Below are 25581 nucleotides of genomic sequence, written 5' to 3'. Positions count from 1 at the left end.
ATAGATAATTTGAAAACTGGTAAATATTTACAATATCTTACATGGCCACATACAAGCTGTAAGGTCATTCAACCTGTATGTGCTATGTGAGTTCACAGCGTTTCCACACCATAACAAAAAGCAGTATATTTATAATGCTTTCGTTCATGAACTATTTGAAAGCTAATATGTCCCTGAACATAACCTAACCCTTTAAGACGGCAATGTTATAGACACCCATTGTAGTCCATTCTCAGATGAAGGAAAATTGGACAGTGTTTAAATATTTTTTCAGGACAATGCAAGATTTTCCAAGACATTGAACTTTCTCTCTCATTTTCCATGCTGGGAAATTGGTCAGGTAAATGAATGAATTGATCTCACTGAGACATTTTTCCCATCATCTGTGAAAAGAAAATACCAAAGAAAATATTGCACTGATCCACTTCAATAATTATTTTATTCTGTTTATAGAGATTCTCCATTTGTAGTTGGAAGGGGAAAGCATTAGTTCTATTTACAATCAGTTTGAAAACATTTTGCTCTGTACAGATTTGAATCCTGATCAATATGAACAATACTCTTTAAGACCTAGCAATGTGTTATAAAGCATTTCCTTAAAGCAAAAACCCACAAGATAACTGATCATATTATCAGCTGAAAACAAAAAAGTAAGGGATAAGACAGTACAACTTGTAACTGATTAGGGGTATCCTGCTGTAAGTACGAGACACTGTCTGCAAGTGACACTTCCTAATGTACTAATTGTATTGACAATCATACACTAAACACCTATATATACCAATAAGATCTACAGTTATGTTCTATATAAGATTCATATTAAATATAATCTACACATATGTAACCTTGGAATACAATTCCATTTGGAAAAATATCAAAATAAACAAAATTACAGGTTAAGATGAAAGAGCACATGCTTCACTGTTGTGCAAATGGATTTCATTACATGAAGACCAAAACAATTCCAAAGTCACTCCATAATCATCTTCTGGCTTGGATTGCAAACCTCAATTTTCACTATGTTTAGACAAAAACAAAACAAACAAATAAACAAACATTTAAAAAGAAACATGAAAAAAATAATTATAAATCGAGAAGTTGTTAAATTCCCTACACAACAAAGCCGTTTTAAACTGATGAAGGCAGACAACACTGATTGGTCAAAAATAACATGTGCACTGTTAAAATCCAGCCATAGATGTTGCTGAAGAACAGCAATTTCATGTTTTTGCTTGTTATGTACTGATTAGACCTTCATATGAGACTAAGGGGAAAACATCTACCTTGTCTGCATCAAGTATTGGAATTGCACTACAAGTATTAGGAGTTACATCCATATAATGTGCACTTAAAATGCATTCAGAAATGAAGGAGAAAAAATAAACAGATAAACAAAGCATCAGCCAGATTCACTACGCTTTCAATCAGGCACATCAACACTTGGTCTACTGCACTGAAACAAAAAAAAAGATTACGCGTGTTGATTTAATCAGTGGTTAGAGCACTACTTGTGTCCTGGCTGGAGAGGCGCGGCGCAGCGCGCACATTGGGAGAAAGCGTCCTCTGCCACATTTGGGCAGCACAGCTGTCTGGGAGCATCCCTGCACATCAGGAAACTGGGGAAGTTTGACGTGGACGACCATTTAGAAGAATTAGTAGCTAATTGTGTCTGCCTCTTTATTTTGTAATATGTGGGGGGGGGGGGCACTACAGCCCATCTGACCCTGTTAATTTCCTTTTCACACACCGACCGACAGTCTCAAAGCCCTAGATGCAGTGAGAGCAGGCAAACTCAATGAACAAGAAGATGGCCTCCACGTGCAAACCCTGTGTGTGTGTGTGTTGCCTGTGTGTGTGTGTGTGTGTGTGTGGAGGTGTATCTATAAAAATGGAAAGAGTTAGAGGGGGAGAGTTCATAAAAGGCCGGAAACAGAAGTTAAGATTCTAGGGCAGGATGCATGGACAGCACAGTGCTGAAACTAATGGAAAGACTACGAGCCCAGAGTCCTTCCTCAATCTCTAACCTAGGCCTAATGCTGCTTCCTTTTGTTTCCATATTGCAATGTCTCCACCATTCTCATTCATTCATTTTCTCCTGGATGTGTATCTGTGTATGTGTGTAGGTGTGTATTTCAGCAGCATGGGAGGCAAACTACGAATGCATCCTGTTCAGCTTGGGGATGGAGGCAATGTATTTACAGAATCACACAGCAGTTACTCTCTCCGGTCTTCTCGCGGTTTCTCTGCCCTGAGAGTGAAAGAGAAGACGGCACACAGTAAACAATTCTGCTCTTTAGATATAGAGAGCTTAAAAAGACAGCAATTATGTATTTCATGTTTATGTGAAATTAATGTTTATGTGTCTTTAAGAGTATCTTTGCATGGTTTTGTGGCACACAAATATATAATAATTTCAGACTTCAGTCAGAGAGAGAGAGAGAAAGAGAGAGAGAGAGAAATGGAGATGGAGCAAAAAAGATATGTGGAGCACAGATTGCAAAGCATACAGTGAGGCTTGCTTGCAGCTTGGGAGCATGTGAAACTCTTGAGAAGGCACAAAATTAAAAAATGGTTACCTTGGGAGTTTGGCTCGGGCAATGTCTCTCTGGCAACTAAATGCATCACTGTAGTCTTTCCATGGGGCAGTTTTAATGCTGCAAGACATACACACACACAAGAAATTACTGTGGCTGTACCGAGTATTATTGGGCAATGCATCAGGGAAGACATCAATCAAATCCTTTTCAGGTCACTCTTTTCAGAGTGATAAACGTTTATGGGCAGTATCTGAGGAAGGCAATGAAACAGCACATTAACCCGCTATTAAACCCCTATTAGGGCTTTTGAGGGAACGTCGACATAGGGCAGAGAGCCACAGTTTGTAGTTGCCCTCCTTGTGGCAAGCTTGTCTACCATCAGTCTGGTTTTCGTGGGCTAGTATTCTGCGCCCCAGATGGTGCCGGTGCAGATTGTGGAGCCTGACATTTTTTGGCCGAAGACCTGTCTGTGCCTTGGCACAGAATACTGACACCGACGATGATGCAAGGCTTTAATCCAGCTCTATCCCTGGTGCATATGTTCTCTAATGCGAGAGGGAAAGGAGACAGCCCAAACACCATGATGCTACTGTGTCAGAACTAGATATACTATATGTGACACGATCTGACAAAATTAGTCAAAAATCGTATATTCTAATTTTGAGATACAGGCCGATTACTTTAAAAACTATTGAAAATATTGATTTTTCTTTTTTGGTTTTATATGAAAGAAAAGACTTTCAAAAGAAATGTCCCTAAGTTTCATAGTCAAGACAAGAACGTTAACTTACAAAAAATTTAAATAAAATGGGCAAATCCTAAATGTACCTGCCTGTAACCTGTAACTTCAAACACGGTTTTCTCAGTTTTTCAATTGGAAAAAGATGGTGGGAGGCCATAATTCAAAATGCTGTATTTTGAAAACGATTTGTGACCCATTTTGCAAGATCGGATCACATATATTATTGTTTGAACATTAACTCATAATATTAACCCATAAAATTACTGTGTGGAAACTACCATTTACTGTATTACATGTCTTGGCTTAAGAACAGGTACATAATATATATTTACATGAGGTTTATTCTCAGTGAATTGCTATGGTGGTGGCTTTGTCATGCTTTTTGACTAGAATTGCATAAGGAACTGCTATGGGCACAACAAAAATGTCATCCGTTGTCTGATAATAAAGTATCATCATCATAGAATTGTCCAGGGAGCACCCATAAAAGCAAATGGAGTGTCTTAGCAACTGACTGGCCTATATGGAATCTTCCCCCTCTTTTTAGCCTCTTTTTCTCTCCGTTTGGAACAGGGAGGAGTGCCTGCTTCTGTCTTTCATTCTGTCTGCCTTCTCTTTCCATGCCTTCTCATTCTGTAAGCTCCTTCAGCACCCATTCCTCCTCCCCACCTAGGTTAACCTCTGTCTGAAGGACAGCCAAACAAAAACACGCCGGCTGCCCACCACTGGCCCAACTATTTCCTTTCCGCCCTGCTCTTCTGAAAGCAGGTCTGTCCTACAGACTAGGACCTAACTGTTCACACAGACATCATCACCACACAAACATCCCCACTGCTGTTCAATTTATCTATTTATATACAAAACCTCTCCTACCAACCCCACCAAAACACTTTTCAGTGTAATAGTTTTGGTGTGTTTCCGTTGCATGAAACATTTGGTGTATCTGGTAAGGTCTGTCGGAAACACTCTATTCTCTCTCTCTCTCTCTTTCTCGTACAGAGCTGGTCCTTCTTTTCACCCATCACCCAGACTTTGTCACGGCAGCAGTAGCTAGAACCATTGGTGTTAAAAAGACTCCTCTCTCCGACCCTGGCTGCCATAGCAAAGGGGCAGTGAGAGAGGAGGACGATAAAGCGGGCCTCACCTCCTAGTGTCACGTTGCCATGCAGGAAGCGTCCCTGGTAGATGAGCCTCAGGATGTTAGGACTGCTCACCTGTTCCTCTTCCCAGTCTGTGGAATGAGAAAAAGGGGAACAAAGAGAAGGAAAGAAAGTGAGGGAGACAGAGAGAAACGGGGTGGAAGGGCAGAGAGAAAGATTAGGAGTCAAATAGGGGATGGAGAGATAAGAATTTTAATAGGGACAAGGAGAATAATTATATTTTCTCAAAATAGAACCTAATTTAACATATTTAAGCATTTAACTTCTTTGAATACGCTCGTTACATAGTTTCAGCTTCAGAGTTAACAAATGTACCAGGCCTACACTTTGTTAGAGGAATTCACATCTATTTTGGCTATCATAATCTACATGTTCACACTCTTATTAGTGATAAAAAATATAGCTTAGGTGTTTCTTATGGTTACACCTCAAGATGGAGTTTATGAGAGGCGAGGCTTAGAATAAGATGACAGGTATGTGCTCCTTTCTAAATTATTTAATTACAGTCCACATAATGCCTAAAGCCATGGTGTTAACTGACATTACAACCATCATTATCCTTAGAATGCCTGACTCTGCATCTCTCTTTGTGTCTCCTTCTCTCCCTCTCTCTTTCTCTCTCTTCTTCCTCTTCCCTCTATCACTCTTTTCATCTCTACTCAACCCTCTCATTCCCTAACGACTCCTCTGTGACCTTCCAGAGAGGCTCCACTGAGGACAGTGGAGCAAGCGCGCGGTCATGAGTTTCATATTAAATCCACTTTGCTTTGGTGACGTGAAACACTCTTCCTCTCTCCAATTACCCAAAGGGCTGATTCAATGCATCCCCTTTAGAATTATGACAGGCTACATATTTTTGCCCTCCCCAAAAAAGAATCTGCTTTCTGTACTTTCTTTCAAATGTCATTACCCCATGTGATCGTTTTAGGAAAATCCACAATTTCCAGTGTCCTCTAATGTCATACAGACATTGCTTCTGTGAAGAATAGGAAGCACAGTTGTTGTTTTTTACTTAAAACTAGAAGCAATCTACAAACAACGAGAATTAAGTTCAAACCCTTATTATTTGTGATAGAGCTCAAGTTGAATGGGTCTCACAGGGCAAGAAGAAACGAGACTCCCATGGAAAGACAATCACAGATAACAGAAAAAGAGAGGAGGCTACTGAAAGAGAACTAGAGAGAGAGAGTGAAAGGGAGAGGAAGGAAAAGATGAAAGGGATATCTGGACACCATCTGTACTAACTCCCCGCAGAGAGAAGTGGTGAGCTTAGACGCCGATCCTTTTGTTTGTGGGCATGTGTTTTCTTGATAATAGGCTCCAGACAGGTGCCTTCGCAAAGGTGTTTTGTCTCGTGCCAAAGACTTTGCACTAGTCATCCTCCCAGATTGGCTGTTCGTGCTTTGCTCTCAAAGTACTCTATCAAACTATACACCCATCTATCCATCCACCCATCTTTCTTTCTTTCCCTCTCAATATCTCTTTTCATTCTCTATGTGGACCTTCCAGTCATATTGTTTGACTTTCTTTCACTTCACTGTAATTTCTCATGGGGCATGCATTTATGGCATCCATGCCAGTAAGTGAAGGTACATGTCTCTGAAGGGGATTACCTATCTGGAACTGGGCTCAGATGAGATGAGCTCCGTCGCACAGTAAAGATTAACCAAGGATAATAAAGCATTACGCAAACAAATGAAACCAGCAACCTTCAACATGGAAGGACAACAACAACAACCTTGTGGGGACTGAGACTCTGTCCCGGCTTTTCTGTACCACACAGAACTCATGGGATTATGCTGGGTTATGTATGGGCCATGTGTGGTGGGTGCATAGGTCATATGGGTGTAGGGAGAGTGTATGAAAATCCACAGATTTGTTCCAGTTCATCTAAGGACAGCGACCACACATTCAATAATTGACTAGGCACTGCGTTGTAGCACAGACATGGGGTACTTTTTACTTGGATAGTCCGCTTAGGCGCCCACAGATTATCTACGGATGCTCAGATTCTCAACAAACTGTCTCTGTTAATTCTCTGTTAATCACCATTTATGGTCAAGGTTAGGGGTTGGATTTGGTTGTGGTAATGTTCAGTAATTGTTCAACAAAAATTTTACATACTGAAATTGAATCTTGAAATTGAAGATGATATTTTAAACAAAAATTATATAGACTCTCCCTAGACTATCCATGTAAAGTATTACACAAGCATGCTGAGAGCTATTGAGCTTTGAATGTGTCTTCAATAGTTTTATCTAGCTACTCTTGTGGGTACTTCCACAAGATTGATCATTTATTACAGTATAAAATGTTCCTTGCGCTGTAACATGCAGTTGTGGGGTGCAGGGTAGTGCTGTGAGGTCTCTTACCCATAGGCCAGTTATCGTACACATGTTTGGCGATGTCTGCAGCTGAGTCGTTGGGCGAGAACAGGAACTCCTTTGTTTTTCCACTCACCAAAATGAGCCTCAAGTTGATCTGGAACACACACAAAAGGTCGGGTTGTTAGGACCTCAAAAGCGAGAGAAAAGAGAGCACTGGGTCTTTTTCCTTTTTAATTCTCTGGCGGCGAGCTGCCAAGCTCCTCTCGCCACACAAACACAGGGGTTCTCACCGGGCATTAGTATGATGACTGTTACACCAGTGCAATCTGAGTTCTGGCAGGAAGTCTATGACTGTCTGTTTCTCTGTGTGTGTGTGTCTATGTGCGTGCAGAGACTACATGACTCCAACAGCTTTGTGATTTCAATAAATGTCTTTCTCTATCTGCATAACAAAAGATTTGTGTTCGATAATAGGCAAGTTGGTGGCAATAGCTGCGAGGACAAAAATCCCCCCTGAACAGGAAGAAACTTCCACTCCTAACATGAGAAGGGGAAGAAGAGTGACAGCGGACACAGGAAGGAAGAGGAGCAGGTGATGGAGCATGTAACAAAAGAAGCAAGTACGATACGATACCTGCTTGACCGACACAGCAGTATAGATGCTGCTGTATGCTGGTCAACGGGAATGTTTGCTTGGATTGTTCCGGTGTACATGAAAGCAGTGACCCAGTAGGAGCGCAATCCAACCCAGTGGTTTTAGACAATGACATTAGATTTGTTTCGGACACCATTTTATATTGCATGTAGTACAAAAGCAATATGCTCCTCATTATCTGAGAGTTAAATAACCATATGAAAATCTTACTGAACGGTTCATTCATGCTCCATGCCCAGCAAACTGCAATAGCTAGCTATGGAGCTTGTGAAATGCATAACAATGTAGATATCTGTGCCATTTTGTTAAGAAACAGTGAAAGCAGGCTCTCACCAATGTGGACATTGTCTCTTTCTTTATCGTGTACTTATTTTGCATCCCTCTCTCTCTCTCTCTCATTTTCCCCCTCCCCTGTTCTCTCCCTCCAGCTGTTGGCCGGGCATGTCTGATGCACGTGAGCGTCATTACGCGGCTGTGCTTCCATGTGCCTCGTGTATGTGAGTCCACTACATCATCCCCCCCAACCCCCAGCCAAGTACACACACACACACACACACACACTCACACACAGCCGGGTGGGTGATGTAACAGAACTAACACCAGCGGATTGAAACAGAGATCCTCCTAAGCACTTTATCAAATCAGATTAGTGTAGCGCGCAGGAGAGAACACTCAAACACTCATACAGCAAAATCAAAACACGGTCATATCTCACTGGTGCAATCAAATCACATAGCCACACAGTCAAAAAAAAAAATTTCTATGCAATTTGGTAATATGTCCATTACTTCTGCAAGCACTAAACTACATTACATCTCTTGCAAGGTAGAAGAAAGCAAGACAAAAATAGTCCAAAAATTATGAGAAATATGGGTAACCAGAGTAATAGTATAAGTTGCTCTGAATTAATAGTATAAATAGGGGGAAGCTTTTTGATAGGTTTAGGAAAATATGTGTATAGTGATGTTTTTTATTCCCTCTACAAATCTTATATTAGCAGACTCCAAAACACACACACACACACAGAGAGACACGCACACACAATAATAAAACTAGAGACTGCCCCTCACATTCCTCTCTTTGAGGTTGTGCTTAGATTGGGGCAGCCCACGTGCACACTAACCCGAGGAAGGGAGGACAAGAGTGCCTCTGACACATCCACCAGCGGCCATCTGACGGACTGACGGGTTGGTCAGTCCATGCCCTGCATAGAGCGTGTGTGTATGTGTGTGTGGATGTGTATATGTATGAGTGTGTGTGTGTGTGTGTTTGTTGGTGTTGGCGCCGCTCGCTCGCTCTCCGCTGACATCACAGTATGCTTGAGCCTCGCGCTCGGCACCAGAAGTCCATTTCACACCGCTCCTCGTGGCTGGCCCAGAGCCACGGAGCTGCGGTCAGAAGTCCGACTCTAAAGGACACAGCTGGCCTGGCTTAGGTCATCCTGTTACTGTAAGGTGGACCCTGCGTTTTGGGGACTATGTGGGCCTGGTCAAGCAGCCTCTTCACAGTGCACTTAAAAGTGTAAATGTATGAGACAGATTCAGTATCAAGGCCTTTGTTCAGTAATCATTTAACACAGGGGGTGTTGACATGAGTACAAGATTAAGTAGTACCCAGTTTCCATGAAATAACACCCTACATAAATCAACAGCTGATTATGTTTTCCTCCCAATATAACAAGCAATGTCATGGTAATGGTGTTTTCAGGTATCTACGTGATTTGCATAAAAATATCTTTTGAATCCAAATGATGCAAATGGAACTTAAACACTCCAGGGCATTTTCTCCTTCCCACAAACACTGTGACGTCATGCCCTACAAGTTTTTTTTTCCATTTGAAAAGAGCGCAGGGTGGCACAACAATGAAAAAAGGATAACAGACACCTTGTTCTTGTTTCCATAGCGACGTGCCAGGTTGGGAGCCACTGCTTACTGAGGAAACACCTCCAGGCAAGCGTTCTTCCTGTTCCACTGCTTTCTCTCTCCAATTTGATCCACTTCTCTCACACTGTTTATCATCTCTCTCCTTCTTTTTTATTCTCACTCTGTTCATCTTTACTTGTTGTGGAGGTAGCTCCCCAAATGCATGCCAATAAGGCTTCAGTGAGAAGTGAGGGAAATCCGCTCAGTGGGATGTAAACAAAGCAGTCCTGCTGTGATCCACCAACACACCATAAGGGGGGGGGGGCTGGGGAAACCTTTAGCGGCTCCTTCCCCAACCTCAGGTGCTCATCACTGAGCTAAGCTGTGCGTCACTGCACAGAGAGGATGAGGTCATGGCATTGTGCTTCTGGCGCACATGGGACAGGACGCAGGAGGGTTGGAGGAAGAGACGTCCTCAGAGGTGTACCTGACAGGAAACGCAGCTAGTTGCCTGGGCTCTGAGGAGGGGTTCAGGAGAAGTGCCCTTCCCTATGGGCTGCTGCCCTCAGGATAGAGAGTATCCTCTGATTAATTAACACACTGTGCTCCCATATGCACATACAAAAAACACACACACACACACACACCAGGGTTGTGCACAATTCGAATTGCAATTCTGCTTCCTGTTTGCTACCTCAATTGAAATGCAAGTGAAATTCAAGAATTGAATTCGAATTTAAGAGCCAGTTTCAATTCAATTCTGGAATTTTGCACAAGCCTGTCACACACACACACACCACATCAGGATGGCTGGGCCTTATCCTTAGGGTCTGCCTCATAGCTCTTGTGGTGGCTAGGCATTGCATGGTGATGGCCACCCATGAGACAGGAGGGCTCGGAAGAGGAGGAGGGAAAGCAACGATGACTGCCTACCAGGGGAGGCTTAGGAGACAAACAACAGCAGCTGACTGCATAACAAGGGAGAAGCTGGTGTGCCTGCATCTCTTGTCTCGACAAAAACAAGAAAAGGTAACATGAGGTCCATGCAACTCGGCTACCAAGTCTACCAAGTCGAGCTTTACACTGTGCAGGGACCAACATGTGCGCAATCTCTCTGCTCTCTTCCCCTTACACACACACACACACACACACACACACATGGCAACTGAGCCATCTTATCATAAGATTCTTATGCAATCACACATCAGTGAGAATAACATTGGAAACAATGCCGCTGGCAAGGATTTCTCCAAATAAGTCCAGCGAATCTAGTGGTAAGCTCCCTGCTGCTCCCCAAATGTTTGCCAGGACTAAGCGTAAAGGCGAGGAGGTGCAGTCCACCTGTTTTGGAGTAAAGTCCCTTTTGAAGATAAATAAACATTTCTGTCATTGCAGCCAGTTAGTTGGCAGACTATTAATGAATTCCACAACATCGAAATACATTATGGAATTTGTAATATACTGTAATGTAAATACTACTCAATATATTAGTTAAAAATTATATTAATTTCAGTCAAGTACGATTTAGATAAAAAAAGCATGATATCTCATCACCACCAATTTTAACAGCTGCATTATGCATGTTTGTTCTGCTGAACAGTGACTCAGTAATTTCAAATTGGACAGATGAAAGCAGTGGATCTAAGGGTGACTAATGATTAACAGGCAAACACACACACACACACACACACACACATGAATGGTACAGCACATTCTCTACTTAAGTGCAGGCTGTGGTCTCCATAGGATAATTCTCATTCTAACATTACACAGAGAGGGATTGAAAGCCATTTCACTTGCAATGAATAGTACAGAAAAGGGAGAGGGGATCAAAAAGAGAAAAGAGAAGTGAAAATGGAGAGAAAAGGAGAAAAGGCAGAGTGCCTTAGGACCCTGTATTTTATGAATAATGAATAACAAGGTAATGACATCAGGCTAGTTTTCAAGAGGAACAGTCCTGGTAATTTATGGACAGATACTGCCCATCATCATGCAATTGACGTAGCTAAAACATTACTCTTTTCAGTTCAGACTAAAACATACAACCATAAAACAGTTGAAGAAATATATGCATGAAGTTACCTATGCCATCAGAATAAAAATAACATTTAATCTATCCAATGACTTCAAATAAATTCACTTGTTGAGCCAATCATGGCACCGAGAGTTTAAAGCTTAGTTTATTTCTATGATCCATGGTCATTTATTAGACATCCATCAAAAACATTGGAATTCGGAAAGCTGAACAGAGCATATGGGAGAATGTCATCATATGAAACACCAGTACGATTGCTACTTTTTTGCTACATTATTTGCATCTAACTATGTACTGGAAACACACACACACACACACACACACACTTCCCTTCTGCTTCTTTCCTGCAGCGTCCATTTTCATTAGCTTGATCAATCCAGGCCAGGCCTCACTTCCTCTCCAACAGCTGCAACCCAGTAGCGAATAATGCAGAAGTGACAGGTGACCTACTGCACACACACACACACACACACACTTCCTCTCTTTTCTCTTCCCTTCCTTATCAGTCTTCTCATCATTCACCCAGGTATCACTCTCAAAACACCTGACAGCACTCATGTGACAAAATGGCAGTCATCAGCCACACTTTGATCACACTCCACCAATCCCCTTTCTTTCTTTCTTTCTTTCTTTCTTTCTTTCTTTCTGTCTATCTTTGTCTCTCTTTCTTCTTTTTCAGGGAGCCGGTGTCACCTTGACTGCACATCATTTCCAGCACAGTGATTATTGACAGGAGGTTGTAAAGAAGGAGGCTGAGGGCCAGAGGGCACCACACCCTGTGGACTGCTAATCTCAGCCTACAAGTGAGGTCAGGACAAAAGCTGTATCATAAGACGCACTGGCACCATATAATACAGCCATGCAAATACTGTGGACCTAAGGTTAGGTTTAAAATGTTAAATAATTTAAGTGGACCGCATAACTCAACCTAAATGAAAAACGCTTGGCTCTGTGAAGTAGTGTTCTTTTTCACTAGGTGCTGTAAATATAAGTAGTCATTAGAGACCATAACCAGGCCTTTGTGTATAACTCCCTGAAATATAGAGCTCCTGAAACAGACCCAAGGGAGAAAGAGCAAAGACACAAGACAGAAGAGTGGATAACTGATTTGGTAGAGGAGGGTTATATGATAACTAAAAATATTACTCTGGCCTTCAGGCTTGACAGCATTTATAAGGCCCTGGGTTGCAGAAGCCTAGCCACCAGTGCTTATTTAATAAAGTGTTGGAAATCCTGAAAGCTCTGGGTGTTTGTGTTCTTCTTCCTGCCCTCCTCCCCTTGTCAGAGGACGAGGTCTCCGGGGAACAGGATTAGTGAAAGCCACCACCCAAAGACCTCACTTTAGACTCAGTAATCCTTGGAAAACAACACCAACAGCCCAACCCAATCCTGGACAAAGGCCTTAAACTAGACTGACCTTCCCAAAGCTACATGTGCTAGGTGTGATAGTTTTCCCTCCTGCCATTATTATTACCACTGGTGCTCACACTACTGCTAGTAGTTGCAGGAGCACCCTCTCTAAGACACTGATAACAGCAATGCATTTTGATCCCTCAAATAACCCCCCCACCCCCAACAGCTCATCGCAGCAGCAGCACAAAGGCTCCTTTTCACCAAACAGGACACCAGTCAGTGCTCGACCCCGCGTCAGAACATCACAGGAAGCCATTCATCAGCATGTGATGACTGTCTTGCGTCAGGCCCCGTTTACGAAAAAAAAAAAAAAAAATGTTAACACAGGCAGGCCAAAAAACAAAACAGATAATTTCATTACAGCGTGGGCTAAGACATGAATAGCCCACACTATAGACATATTTAGAAGTCTGCCAAGAGGCAAAGTGGTGGGTGGGACAGGGGTAAGGCCTTAGGAGTGGGGGATGGAGGGAGTGCTGTGCTCTCATGAGAAGTTAATTTAGTCTCTGACGGGTGGCCCCGGCAGAGTTCAGAGCTAAAGGTGGGTGGGAGGAGACTCGTAGGCTCCAGGCCTGTGAGTGACAGACATGTCTGTGTCACACCGCAAGATGAGACCCATTCTTTGTGTGTGTGTGTGTGGTTGTTTTATGAGGGATCAGTGCCACCATTACCTTAATCTGTCTCTTTTCAGAATATAGGCCTGGCACAATTACATCACCTGTTTTGACTGCTTGGAAGGACAGTTTATGGAGCTGCAAAACTGTGTTATGTTTCAAAGCCAGACAGAAAAAAAATCACTATTTTGTTATGATGTCAACACCAGCTGCAGTCTATTCAGCCCCAAAGTCATATCATATCAAAGCACAGAACATTTAGTATGTACTTACAACATTAGTATATAGTTATAAGCATAAACAATTGTAGCCAAACATTGATTAAATAGTCTTCAACTGCTTGAAGATGTTAAGTAGGACTGCGGTGGTCATGTATTCAGGAAATTGGCTTTACAGTAAGTGGTATACTGATACTCAAGTCATAACATAGTGCATAGTCCAGATCATGTTAGTAGGTAAGGATAAGTAGTAAAGCACTGAATTAGCTGTGATATGACCACTCTGTTTTATGGCTTAGCATGGGCAGCTACCAGCATTCTACTCTGTGACCAACACACACACAGGCTACACAGAGAGAGAGAGAGAGAGAGAAAGAGAGAAAAAGAGAGACTCATACACACACACACACATGAGCAAACTAAATCTGAAAAAGAGTCAACAGCTTTTGCTTGTTCTAGGAATATAGCACTGTGAGATTTCATTCAGTCTTTCATTCGTTGATCCTATCCTGTTGTCATCGTTCCTCTGCTGACATCGTGTGCGCTTTCTCCACGGGCCAATTATAGACAGATGGAGAGGCGGGTGAAGGGAGATATACAGCTAAGACCTCTGAAATCTCACTCTGCTGCGCCTGAGAACTAATGCAGAGTGACACGTCGATCTCTGAAGACTACGGTGATCCCTTACTTCCCATGCTGTGTGTGTGTGTGTGTGTGTGAGAGAGAGAGAGAGAGATGAAAGATGAGAGAGAAGGAAAGAATGAAACATAGAGAGTATGAGAGAGGGGGTGAACGAGAGAGAAATGGGGGAGGGGGAGACACCTCACAAAACTATAATTAGAGTGTGAATGGGGAGGATACTTGAATATAAAATAGTAGGTAGTATAGTACTATGTTATGGTGTCGGTTATCTTTGAGTAGTACACATATGCTATGCATATGTCTGCACTCACTGAGTGTGCATTAATAAGTATATGAATGCTGAAAGATAAGTGGTTTCCTCAGTGTGGTAGAGTGAGGCTATGTTGCCTCTTTAAGTGCTAATACAACAGCTCTCAGAGCACTCAAGCACTCTGATTCAAAAACAGAAGGTGTACGCAAGCCCACTCCATTCCATGCATGAAATACTGAGGCTGAAAAGGACTTTAGACTACGCGAAGGAGTGTAAACACTTCCCATAAAACAGTAATGAAAAGTACTGAACTAGTATTTCAACAGTATTAGCACGGATGAAAAGCTAAACTTAATTGACTTGGCTGATAGGGACACAGGCTCAGCAGGGCTATTTAATTCACAGTCGAGTCCCTGCGCAGCGTGGTCCATCTTTAATTTCTGTTTTAGGCCCCAGCTTTCTCTACATTACCAACTGCCAATTGTTCATAATCGCCAAGGACTTCACCAGGGCATGACCTTTCTGTGACAGGCTGTGAGAACTGTCATGTTCCTTCCTCGCCTTCATCATTTGCAGATCTCAGAGAATTATTAAGAGCCTCTAGACGAGAAAAATTCACCTAGATTTAAATGTGAGATTGCAGGCCCTCATCTTGTCACGAACACAAATGGGTTTTTTTTTTTACACTGAGAAAGGTGTCATAATTCTTAAAGCGAGACAGTGCCTTGAGTCCCCTCTTCTCACCTATGGGCTTCATACGCCAGTCAAGTGGAACAGTCGTATATCTAAGGGAGGGACTTCTTTTCTCAGTGGCTTACCAAACAACCCAACATGGCTAGAGGGATGTGGCACTGACAGCACACCACTGTCTCTAAAGATCTACAACCTGATATTCTTGAGGAAAAAGGCCAAAGGTGTTCTCTGGTCACCTTTATTAAATGATTTACCAAATGCTGAACAGCATATCCTTGGGTATTCCAAGAATGATTCATACTCTGTCTTTCATTAAATCCACAGTCAAGGTCTTCACAACAGACCGTCTTTTTAACAAAATTCTCACCTCCAGCACTCATTCAGTGTTTTTCATTCAGCTCACACACTCACACTCACACTCACACTCACACTCACACTCACACTCACACTCACACACTCACACACACACACACACACACACACACACACACACACACACACACACACACACACACACACACACACTCGGCTGAAGAAGACGTTCCTCTGAGGCAGAAACATTGCGGTCTGAAAGCAGCCTTGGGATGATGAATTAGTAATGGTATGTTTTACTCCACTCGGCTGTACCTACTGTATGCCGCTCCATCTTTGAGATATCAACACAGCAGCAGGCACTGTGTGCAGTTAACAACGACGATAAGGGACGACGGCGAGAGGGAGGAATAAAGACATGAGTCTGATGAAGACATTGTGTTTAGCCAAGTCAGAGGTCTGTCTCACCACAGACAGGGCCTGGCTTCCTCGGTGCATTAGCCTCGTGGTAAACCACGAGCACAGCACAATAGCAGCTGCAGGTTTGGGCATGTGCAAACGCTCGTTCAGCACTCCTGAAGGACATCCTGTCCAGACACCAAGAGGCTGGATATGGAAGAGACAGACAGAGAGAACGAGAGAGAGAGAGAGAGAGAGAGAGAGAGAGAGAGAGAGAGAGAGAGAGCGAAAGGTGGTGCTCCATGTATAGACCAACAAAGCAAACCTAGACACTTCAAGAGACTCAAAGTGTTATTACTGGAGAATCAATAACATCATCTGGATGAGGGAGAATGCTTATGAACTGAGCTCAGAGTTTGACCATCCCTTATCCCTTCTCATACACAGACACACTACTGCAGCCAACCAGCCAGGGCAAATCCAGAGAAATTAGCACAGATTGAGGCTGCTAGCACACCAAGCTCAGGCCATAAGGCATTCAGATAGAAGATTGCTCCATGAGCGGTGTCCCTGTGTCCCTGTGTCCCTAAGGCAAGAGCTAGGAGAGGGGGGCTGTGCTGCTCAATTATTAAACCTGTATGTCATCATCCACATACTACCATACAGAATGTTTAGAGGGAACCATAACAGAGTAAACAGGTATTCCCATTGCAGATACAATGTAGGTTTATTTACGCTTGTGTTTAAGATTCAGGTCATAGCCTGACAACTGGTTTGTGGTTGCGTTTGTGCCAGAAAAGGAAGCAAGGATAGGCTAATTAAAATAAGGTGAATCTTCAAAGGAAGGGAAGATGCTTGATGCTTAGATGGAGTCCAGGGGGAACCAGCAAACGGATGCAATAGACAGGATGTCAATAAGGATAGCAAAAAAAACAGCTTCAGCACACAGGCTAACACACAGCCATTAAAGACAAAACCTCAACACATGAGGCAATGCATGAGATGTCATGTAACAAGTCCATTAAAACAGGAGGTGTACAGAGAAGGAGAGTTGATGCCTGTGTAGAGGGAGAGATTGAAGGAGAAATGAACAGCAAAGGAATGAGGCAGGGAATGAGAGAGGGATAAATAAACGGTGAACTAGACAATTGGATGGGAGAGAGAGGGTGAGGGAGAGAGAGAGAGAGAGAGAGGAAGAGAGAGAGAGAGAGAGAGGGAGAGGAAGAGGAAGAGAGAGAGAGAGAGAGAGAGAGAGAGAGAGAGAGAGAGAGAGAAAGACTCACATCTCCCTGCCAAATGAAGGCAGGCAGCCCCTTGCCCTGGAGCCACTGGTCACGTGCTTTGTAGCAGTAAAGGGCAGACATCTGCAGAGACACTGTGGAGGAGAGGGCAGCCGGGAGAGACGGGGGTGGGGGGCAGGGGGGCGGAACTGCTGGGCAAATTGAAATGTCCTTATCCTGGAATTGCCAGATGGCACAGAAAACTTCCAGGAGCACATTCTCTTTCATCTTGCTAGCCCCTGTGCTTCATTTATACAATATGCCCCTGTGTCTCGTTAGCATCGCTCCATGGCATGCTCTCGTCAGACAAGGCCCTCATTGAGCAGCACTTTAAAAGATACATGCATGGGGGTTTTATGGACACTTTTTCTTTTCAACTCTTTTTTTGGGGGGTGACCAGTACCCCAAGCGATCCTACAACCCGATGAAGCCATCTTTTCATCCAGGCCTGAAGTTGTTCCCCAAATGCCCCCAAGACCCCGATTTCAACTTCATTAAACAGCATTCATCAATAGCATCAGAGATTAAAAAAAAAAACTGACATTCTCACAATCATATTGAATTTCAACACATAAACATATTCACTGAACTGGTTATAATTTAGCCACAAGTGAAGTGACAGATAAGGCTTTGATGACTTTCCTTAATAAGCAACATATTGTTTTCCAAATGGCAGAGCTTTACTTTTTCTACTTTGTTATTCTGGCCGCGATGGAACAAGCACATGAATATGTCATCACATCAGCAAGCATTCCAATCAATAATGCTGCACCCTTAATTACTTAAATGGGTCCCTCGATGTGCAATCAGAACATAATCTGAGTGTCCTACAGTGAGTTGAGCCTGAGTCACCATTTTGGTTCTCATTCTATGTTGTGCTATACGTTATATCATCAAAGCTCAATAGTGTGAGTGCATTCTTTGAGGTCACTGTTCAGCTGTTTGCCAGGCAAACCAAGAGCCACAAAACACAATAGCAGTCCTCTGATGGAGTCTCACCAGTAATGATTCCTGGAAATGCTACTGAATGTAACATAACATAGGCTAACAGTCAGAAAACAAAACATTCAGTAACACTGACTCCTTAAGATTGCCGTTGTCTCACTAATTTCTAGCACATTTAAAATCACTGGACCGTCATTCTGATGCAGGTTATATAGACCAGCCTTTCTCAAAACCTGAGGCCCAGTCAGTGTACCCAGAAAGAAGGCTACAATAGCCACGTTATATTGAAATTTGACTATACAATACCAATGCTATACAGTGTATTATCTGCCTCAAGGAAGTTCTTTAAGGACATTAACTCCAACAGGTTGAAGCAATTGGCTGCAGTAACAGTTTTGTGGTTCTCATGCTTCATGCACGCGATCAAACGTCAAAACATAAGCTGCTATTTGAGCTCCCCAATTTCAACTCCCACACGGTCATCTTGACTTCCAGAACTTGAAGCCAAAGCACAGCAGCATAATGCAAAGGACATGCCATTGACAGACCTGTGCTATGAATAAAGACTTCTCTTTTGTTCTTCTATTGATAACAGATTTTCAGTAATGCTCTACCAGTGGGGTTTTTCAACATACATACATAGGGTGTACATGTAGTGTTAACCTCTTCATACGCCAAGTCCAAGTCATTATCCACTGCAGCGTTAGATTAGACAGGCCATGGCTGTCTACAACCACCTGGTTTAATGAAATGATGCTCCAGACCCCCCTCTTTATGTGCATACTGCTCTGTACTGTGGGGTGTCAATGTACTAGAGCATTCTGACTACTTTGTGAGTGCTGAAATTGGAACATGCACCATGATGTTCCCTTTCTCTTTGTCATTTTGCTATCTGTTGATGTTCGTAATTGAACACTTCCTGGTTTAAGGTCAGAATAAGCGAGAGAAGGAGATGGACTTAGGTAGAAGAGAATGTACCACCTGCTAGGAACAAATATACCAGTATATACAATACCAACATTTTATAAATCCTTCATGACCACAGGGAAAGGGGAATGTCTCACTTTGTGGTGTTTGGTAGACTACCTGAACCAGATTGTTATTGGAAAATTATGTTTCATAAACACTAAGGAGCTTGGTATTTTTTCTTCACAGACCTGCTTAAAAGTTCCTAACTGTTTTATTCTCAGCTCATCTGACAACTAGAAACACCACTGAATGTTTTACCTTCTGCCAAACACATTCTACAAATGCATTCTACAAATGTGACTCTTGTTACCATTCTATATTTAAAATCGTCCAGGAAATTGTTTCTGCGAGCAAATATTCTAAACATGAATTCTGATTTGCTAAACATTTGACCAAAAGGAGGAACTGCAACAAAATTACTTCTCATTTCCTGATTCATTCTGAAACAAACTACTAACTTTTAAATGATTTATAAAATAAAGTTACAGAACTATGATTCTAGTGGTATAGGTAATGTGATATTCAGATGAAGATTTGCCTCTCATAAAGGCCTATATTTTACCTGGGCCCTGACTCACCTTCAACACCACATTTAAAGACACCCACATACCAAGTACCTATGTAACTGTGAGGCAATGCACATGAGAAACACAACCATCCAAAAGAAGAAAGACAGAGTCCACCATTTTAGAAAGGCTGAGACTATATCACAAGATATTGACAGGATGTAGGGCACGCTAAAGGAGCAGCTTGAACAGGAGCAGGCTGAGCATTTATAAATGTGTGCACCTCTCTCAGACTCTGCTGTAAATTGTCCTCAGTCGAGTTGAAAGGGTCCTTTATTGAGTGAGTCTGTGCCACTTCCTCTCTCCCTCCCCTCTCTCTCTCTCTCACTCTCCCTCCCCTCTCTCTCTCTCCTCCCCCCCTCTCTCCCTCTCTCTCTCTCTCTCTCTCTCTCTCTCTCTCTCTCTCCCTTCTCCCCCTCAAGTCTTTAACCCCCTCATGGTCACTCTGCCGCAGGGCTTTTTTTTCAGGCTAATCTCCTCTGCTCCCAACATTTGATGAACCTTTTTTGTCCACCCCCTGCCTATGTTTACCCTGAGGCGTTGACTAAAACTCTAACCCTCTTCTTCTTCTCCTTCCTCTAACTTCCATCCATCCATATTGACAGTGAGGGGATGCATTCAGAGGCAGTCAACTGTGACATCCAATGCAGGTCAGGGGTCGGTGGGGCTCTCGTCCATCAAGCGCTCTCCCTCTCCTGCTCTATAAATGACCTCATCAGCACCCATTGTGCCCAGCCAGAACAACACTTCCTGCTTTTCTTCTTATCTGGAATATGATTTGTGATTGTGTAAAGGTCTAAAATGACACAGCAATCATGTCAGGAAAAACAGGTTTAGTTTTACTGCAGATTTCCTCAAGTCACTCATAGCCTCAGACAGCTGACCTGCACCAGGCCTTATTCAACGGTTGCTGATATAACACATGTGTAATGCAGCACTAGGACGAGAGAGTAAGATTATGATTATGTAATAAATGTAATCTTTTTCAGCTGTACATTCGACCCGACTAACAGCAGCCCATTTCCATGCTTACAACAGAATAGGAAGCTTTTTCATCCCAATCAATAAAACAACCACCAAAAGAGTCCATTGGTCAATTGGTCAGCTATTGAGCAGTGTTAATGCACCCACATGAAGTCCTCTAACCATTGATGACTCAGACGGTCAAACTAGACACAATAAAGCATCCATTCACAGATCCATTCACAGATTACTTCCCATCATACAAACACGGACAGGAAACTGGATTATATCTGTGGAACTCAACACAATCCCACTGTAAAATTGCATTATTGCACGTCCCGTTGATGTCAGATAAAAATAGAAGAATAAATCTGACTTAAAATGGAATCTTATGTTGACTTATAGTGTCCTGTGAGAAGTGCATGAAACTTCACCTGTCCACGGTTCGATGTGAACGCCTGAATTAGAACAGAGGCTAATGAACAACCTTCTGATGACAGAATGCCAGCATTCTGCCTGCTTACCGCCCATAATGCTACGATCTGTTAAGCAATTCAGGGATAGACAGTGAGGACATTGCTGAAAACTCAACTACTGCGGCCTACTACTTCTGCTTTCACAGCAATCCTATGATTAGAGTGTTTTAGTAACGGAAGGTGCGGCGGGTTCATCAAGAAAGAACCAACAGGATAGCTGTAGTGAAAAGTACAGTGCATTCATCTCGAGTGCTTGCATTCTCCTCCACTATTTCACCTACTTGGCTACTGCTTTACTAAATTGGTATCAAACATGTGTATCTACAGCTGTCAATGTCTTTCGAGTATGGGCCAGTGAATGTTTCCTACCAGTGTGAAAGTTTCAACATTGTGGACTGTTTGAGACAGTGGTTTCGGACTATTTATGTGCTGGCAGAGACTAATATGAGGACAAACGACAGAACCAAAGTGCCTGGACTTGCCAATAACTAAGAGGATACAGATTCATGAGGTACTGTTCATCTGGAGATGAGGCACAAACACCAGTGTTTCCCATACATTCACTTATTTGTGGCGGCCCACCACAATATCAACATTGACCACCACACAATGATTTTCTATGTTGTGCTAATCCTTTCATTGTATGTGCAACCCTGCAACAAACTAAGCTTGAGGACATCTTACACATGTTGTGGATTCTACATCACTCATAAGAGCCATGGTTTTATATCAGCTCATCTGAAGACAATGTTCTATGCATGATTTTATATCAATGACATCAGTACACGCTTACCAACAAAACTTATGCTTAGCCCTGAGCTTTCTTTGTCACTGGCCAAAACTAAGTTGAGGCTGTAATCTACACAAACTGCCAAATAAATGCCCAACTAAGGTAGACATGGTACCAATATCATCACACACGTGCCACCTGTCCAAGCAGTCTCTTGATAAAAGTGTTCTGGCAATTAACAACAAAAGAGCTAATTTAGAGTCTGTGGCCTATCTGATGTGCCACTTCCTTTGCAGTGTTTTGAGAGTTACTGAGAAACTGTGAGAAAAGGAGAAGGGTGTAGATAGAGAGATCTTCTAAGAGGATAATGACACATACCCTTTAACACACACACATACACCACACACACACACAGTCATTGTTTGACACCCTGCCCCCACACACCTACCCCACGCCCACCCACCCACCCTGGGTGTGGACCACACACCAATATGCCAAAAGTGTCCTGGTTAGTGTTACAAGAACCTTGCAACAATCTACAAACTACAACAAAGAAATCTGATCTCTGGTGCTAACACATAAGAGGTGCAAAAGAAACCAGTGTGTTTTATCCTAATATGACATTCCTGAATAGAAGCATAATAACAAGACATTTAACATAGTATCCTACACAAACTACTAGTAAGAAATGTTTGAAGCATTGTGTGCAGAGCATTCTACATGGAGATAAGACAATCTGAGATCTACCAGTTCCTCACAACCACTAACACGATGGCTATCATTAAAGAGGAACCCAAACAACATTTCCATGGACAGGAGAATAAGACATTTCCCATGTTTTGTTATGCTGATGAAGGGACAACTAATTTTATTATACTTTCTACATAACCAAGTATTCAACCAAAACTTATGATAAGCTATAGCACTGGAAGTTGGTTGAGGAACAACAAACTAGTCCACAGGCACAAGCATAAAATCACGTGTAGACTCAGTTTCAGCTGAGTTCGGTAAAGAGCAATGGGCTCAGACATAACCTCTACGACTGTGTGGTTTGTTTGGGATACAGTATATGCTTCAGAACAATACCCAATATTCAAGGTTTGCAAATTACACTCCACAGAATCACCAATGATTAGCCAAAACAGTAAGCTGAAAAATCAGTCGACAGTAGGCTATAGGTGTGCAGTAGGTTGCTTAAATCTGCAACTGCGCGAAGTAGCTTACTTCAACCATGGTTGGATATGAAAATGCATGCAAATAGTTTCTTATAAAAACAGAGGGGGGACCCGTGAGCGTCATCAGCAAACTCCTTTAAGCTATTTACAGACGTTGTCATTCTCTGGACTAGGCTATATGACGCCCTAAAAGCGCAACTGCCTATTTGAATTTTGAATACTTTAATTAAACACAGCTAAGAAACTTTACGAGGGCAAGAGACTTGCTTGGTATTCGAAAGAGTGTCTAATAAAGCGTTCTCACCATATCCGCTGGGATAGTGCTCGTCATCTTAGAACAGTGTCCTTTCGCAATTTCACAGTAGAAAGTATTTCCTTGTATTCACTTCGTTCTTTTCAGTCTTTGTTTCAGCAACTGATTAACCATAGGCTATGCTGAGGTCAATGAAATACCCTTCAAAAATGTTTATTCGTTACTCCTGTCCCCACGAATGCGCAGAGGTAGTTGGGCAAATGCAGGAATGTGTTCTTGTATTATTCATTTGCTTAGGATTTCTTCAGATTCACTTTATAAAAAAATGCCAATATCTATTGCGTGGGAGGTCCCACTCCCATACCCCAGAAAAGAAAAAAAATATCAATATTGGAAAGAGGTTCCTACGCCATAGGAAAACGGAATTATGATGAAATATCCAAGGGTCGACCTCGACGTAATTTCGTGCGCTTAAGCAAAATATATCTTCAAAAGACCATAGCTTCCCTATTCCGCTGATGTCGACGACAAAAACAATAGCCGTACGTCCGGTATTTCGTTAAATTGCCGTTTTTTACTAACTGTGTTCCTCTGCGCCGCTGTCTGCTGTCATCCTGTCTCACAAAAACATGGCGGCACTTCTCATGAGAAAAAAACTGAACAAGGAACTGTGGCTGGTTAGCTAAAAAGCGCACGATGTCGTTTGGTAGGCCTATGTAAATGCATAGCCTACGCCTCCGTACGACTTTTGTGAAGGGGCGGAGAATTCTTTTTTTCTCCCCAAGGCAAAGCACGCCTCCCTCCTCAAAGGTCGATGCTCATATCGCACAGTAGGCTAATTGCATAGGTGTTCTTCATGAAATTCAGAGGACAGGCTAGTTAAGCTACCTTAACACCCCAGATAGGGTGTTTTGATTCCATAGGCTACTCTATACAAGGAAAGAAGGGTAGCCTATAGACTTTTCTGATTTATAGTTTCTGATTTTTAGGCTAGGCCTAGCTTAGAAGTCTTTAATTTTTGTTCAGAGACAGCTCCTAAGCCTATTTTTCCTGTGAACAACAATAACTTAACTTTTAAGCTCAGATTTGTATAAATGGCCTATTGGTGATCCTAACAATGTTCTTTAGGGCCAAATGTCTGTATAGGCTACATCATAGCCTACATAGTTGGTTCTTGATGTGGGAGTTGTATTCAAAACTCTAAGAACAGACTAAGCTTTTAATCAGCCACAGAAGCTGATTACTATTGTGAAACTACTATTAACTATTGTGGGAAATAAAAAAAGATTAAAAATTAAAAAACTATTGTGGGAAATTGTTCTGTAGCAAATTGCTGTGGTTAATCTGTGTGACTGTACACAGAGTGGATTGTTTAGTGTGTGTGTGTGTGTGTGTAAATGCAAATGGTCACTTCTATTGTAAATTGTTGTTGTGACATTCTTGTTTAGAGATCCTTTAGGATCAATTGTGGTTGAGACTGTGGTCTTAAAGGTTGTATCAGCGATTTTAGGCCCAAAAAAGGGCAAAACATAAATGATCACATTCATCTAATCTTTCCTAATGATCCGCTAGCTGTCTGCCCCATAAGCAGGCCGTCAAAAAATCGTGTCTCTGTAGGCAGCCTAGGCTCCGAGATCTGTACACAAAAACAATTGCTATCAACAAGGTTTGGCAACCCACTCAAAGGCAAAATAAAGTGTTTCAACCAATAACCGACGAGATGCGCATTTGGGAGAGTTTTAATTGCACGGGAGGGAGGGGGAGGGAGTAGCAAGGTAGCTCTCTGTTTTGTTTGAACATCAACAGAAGTGACGTATCCCCGCTATCGCTGATACAACTTTTAACTAGGCCTATATGAAATTGCAAATTATACAACCCAACTCTGAAGTACACATTTAATGTGTTTTTTTACTCTTAAACTATTTGAAGTATTGCTTCAGATCTATTCCTGGACCTCATTGACAGCGTTGACCTTTTTTTAAACCTTACCTTCCTGAATCACATTTCCAGTACAATGTTGTATTCAAGTAATTATTAACATTCTCTTTGACAGCCAGTATTGTTCTTTATAGTCTCAGTAGCTTAGCCCAAGTGCAGAGAACAAAAGTTATTTTTCCTGTAGATCACTAAGTTACATTTCATTTTTAAGGCAGTTGACAAGTTTTTCAGTCATTTATTTTAAATGTTTACCACCAATACTTTCTCAACTGTTTAAGAACAACTTGACTCTTGAAGTTATAGGCATGAATGTCAGTAAAATGGGTGACCATTGCTTGGCAAGATGGACAAAACCCAGAAACCTCTTATTCTGGCTGACAATGCTCCTCATGTTTAGTCTTCTTCTTGCTGCTCAGCATTTCTCCC

The 25581-nt window shown here is 42.2% G+C and overlaps 1 protein-coding gene across 1 annotated transcript; it reads right to left on the bottom strand.

The window, feature by feature from the left end:
* Positions 1-420: 420 nt before the first annotated feature.
* Positions 421-23965, bottom strand: ubl3a (ubiquitin-like 3a). Its single transcript, XM_048234295.1, has 5 exons — positions 23269-23965; positions 6812-6920; positions 4424-4510; positions 2577-2654; positions 421-2248 (listed from the first exon to the last, which is right to left on the bottom strand). The coding sequence occupies exons 1-5, from the start codon at positions 23293-23295 to the stop codon at positions 2196-2198; spliced, it is 354 nt and encodes a 117-aa protein (XP_048090252.1). The 5' UTR covers positions 23296-23965; the 3' UTR covers positions 421-2195.
* Between the last annotated feature and the right edge of the window lie 1616 nt (positions 23966-25581).

Source organism: Alosa alosa, chromosome 2 (genome assembly GCF_017589495.1).
Source record: "Alosa alosa isolate M-15738 ecotype Scorff River chromosome 2, AALO_Geno_1.1, whole genome shotgun sequence".
Classification (NCBI taxonomy): Eukaryota; Metazoa; Chordata; class Actinopteri; order Clupeiformes; family Clupeidae; genus Alosa; species Alosa alosa.
Note: the sequence above shows the minus strand (reverse complement) of the source record. Positions and strands in the feature narration are given on the sequence as shown.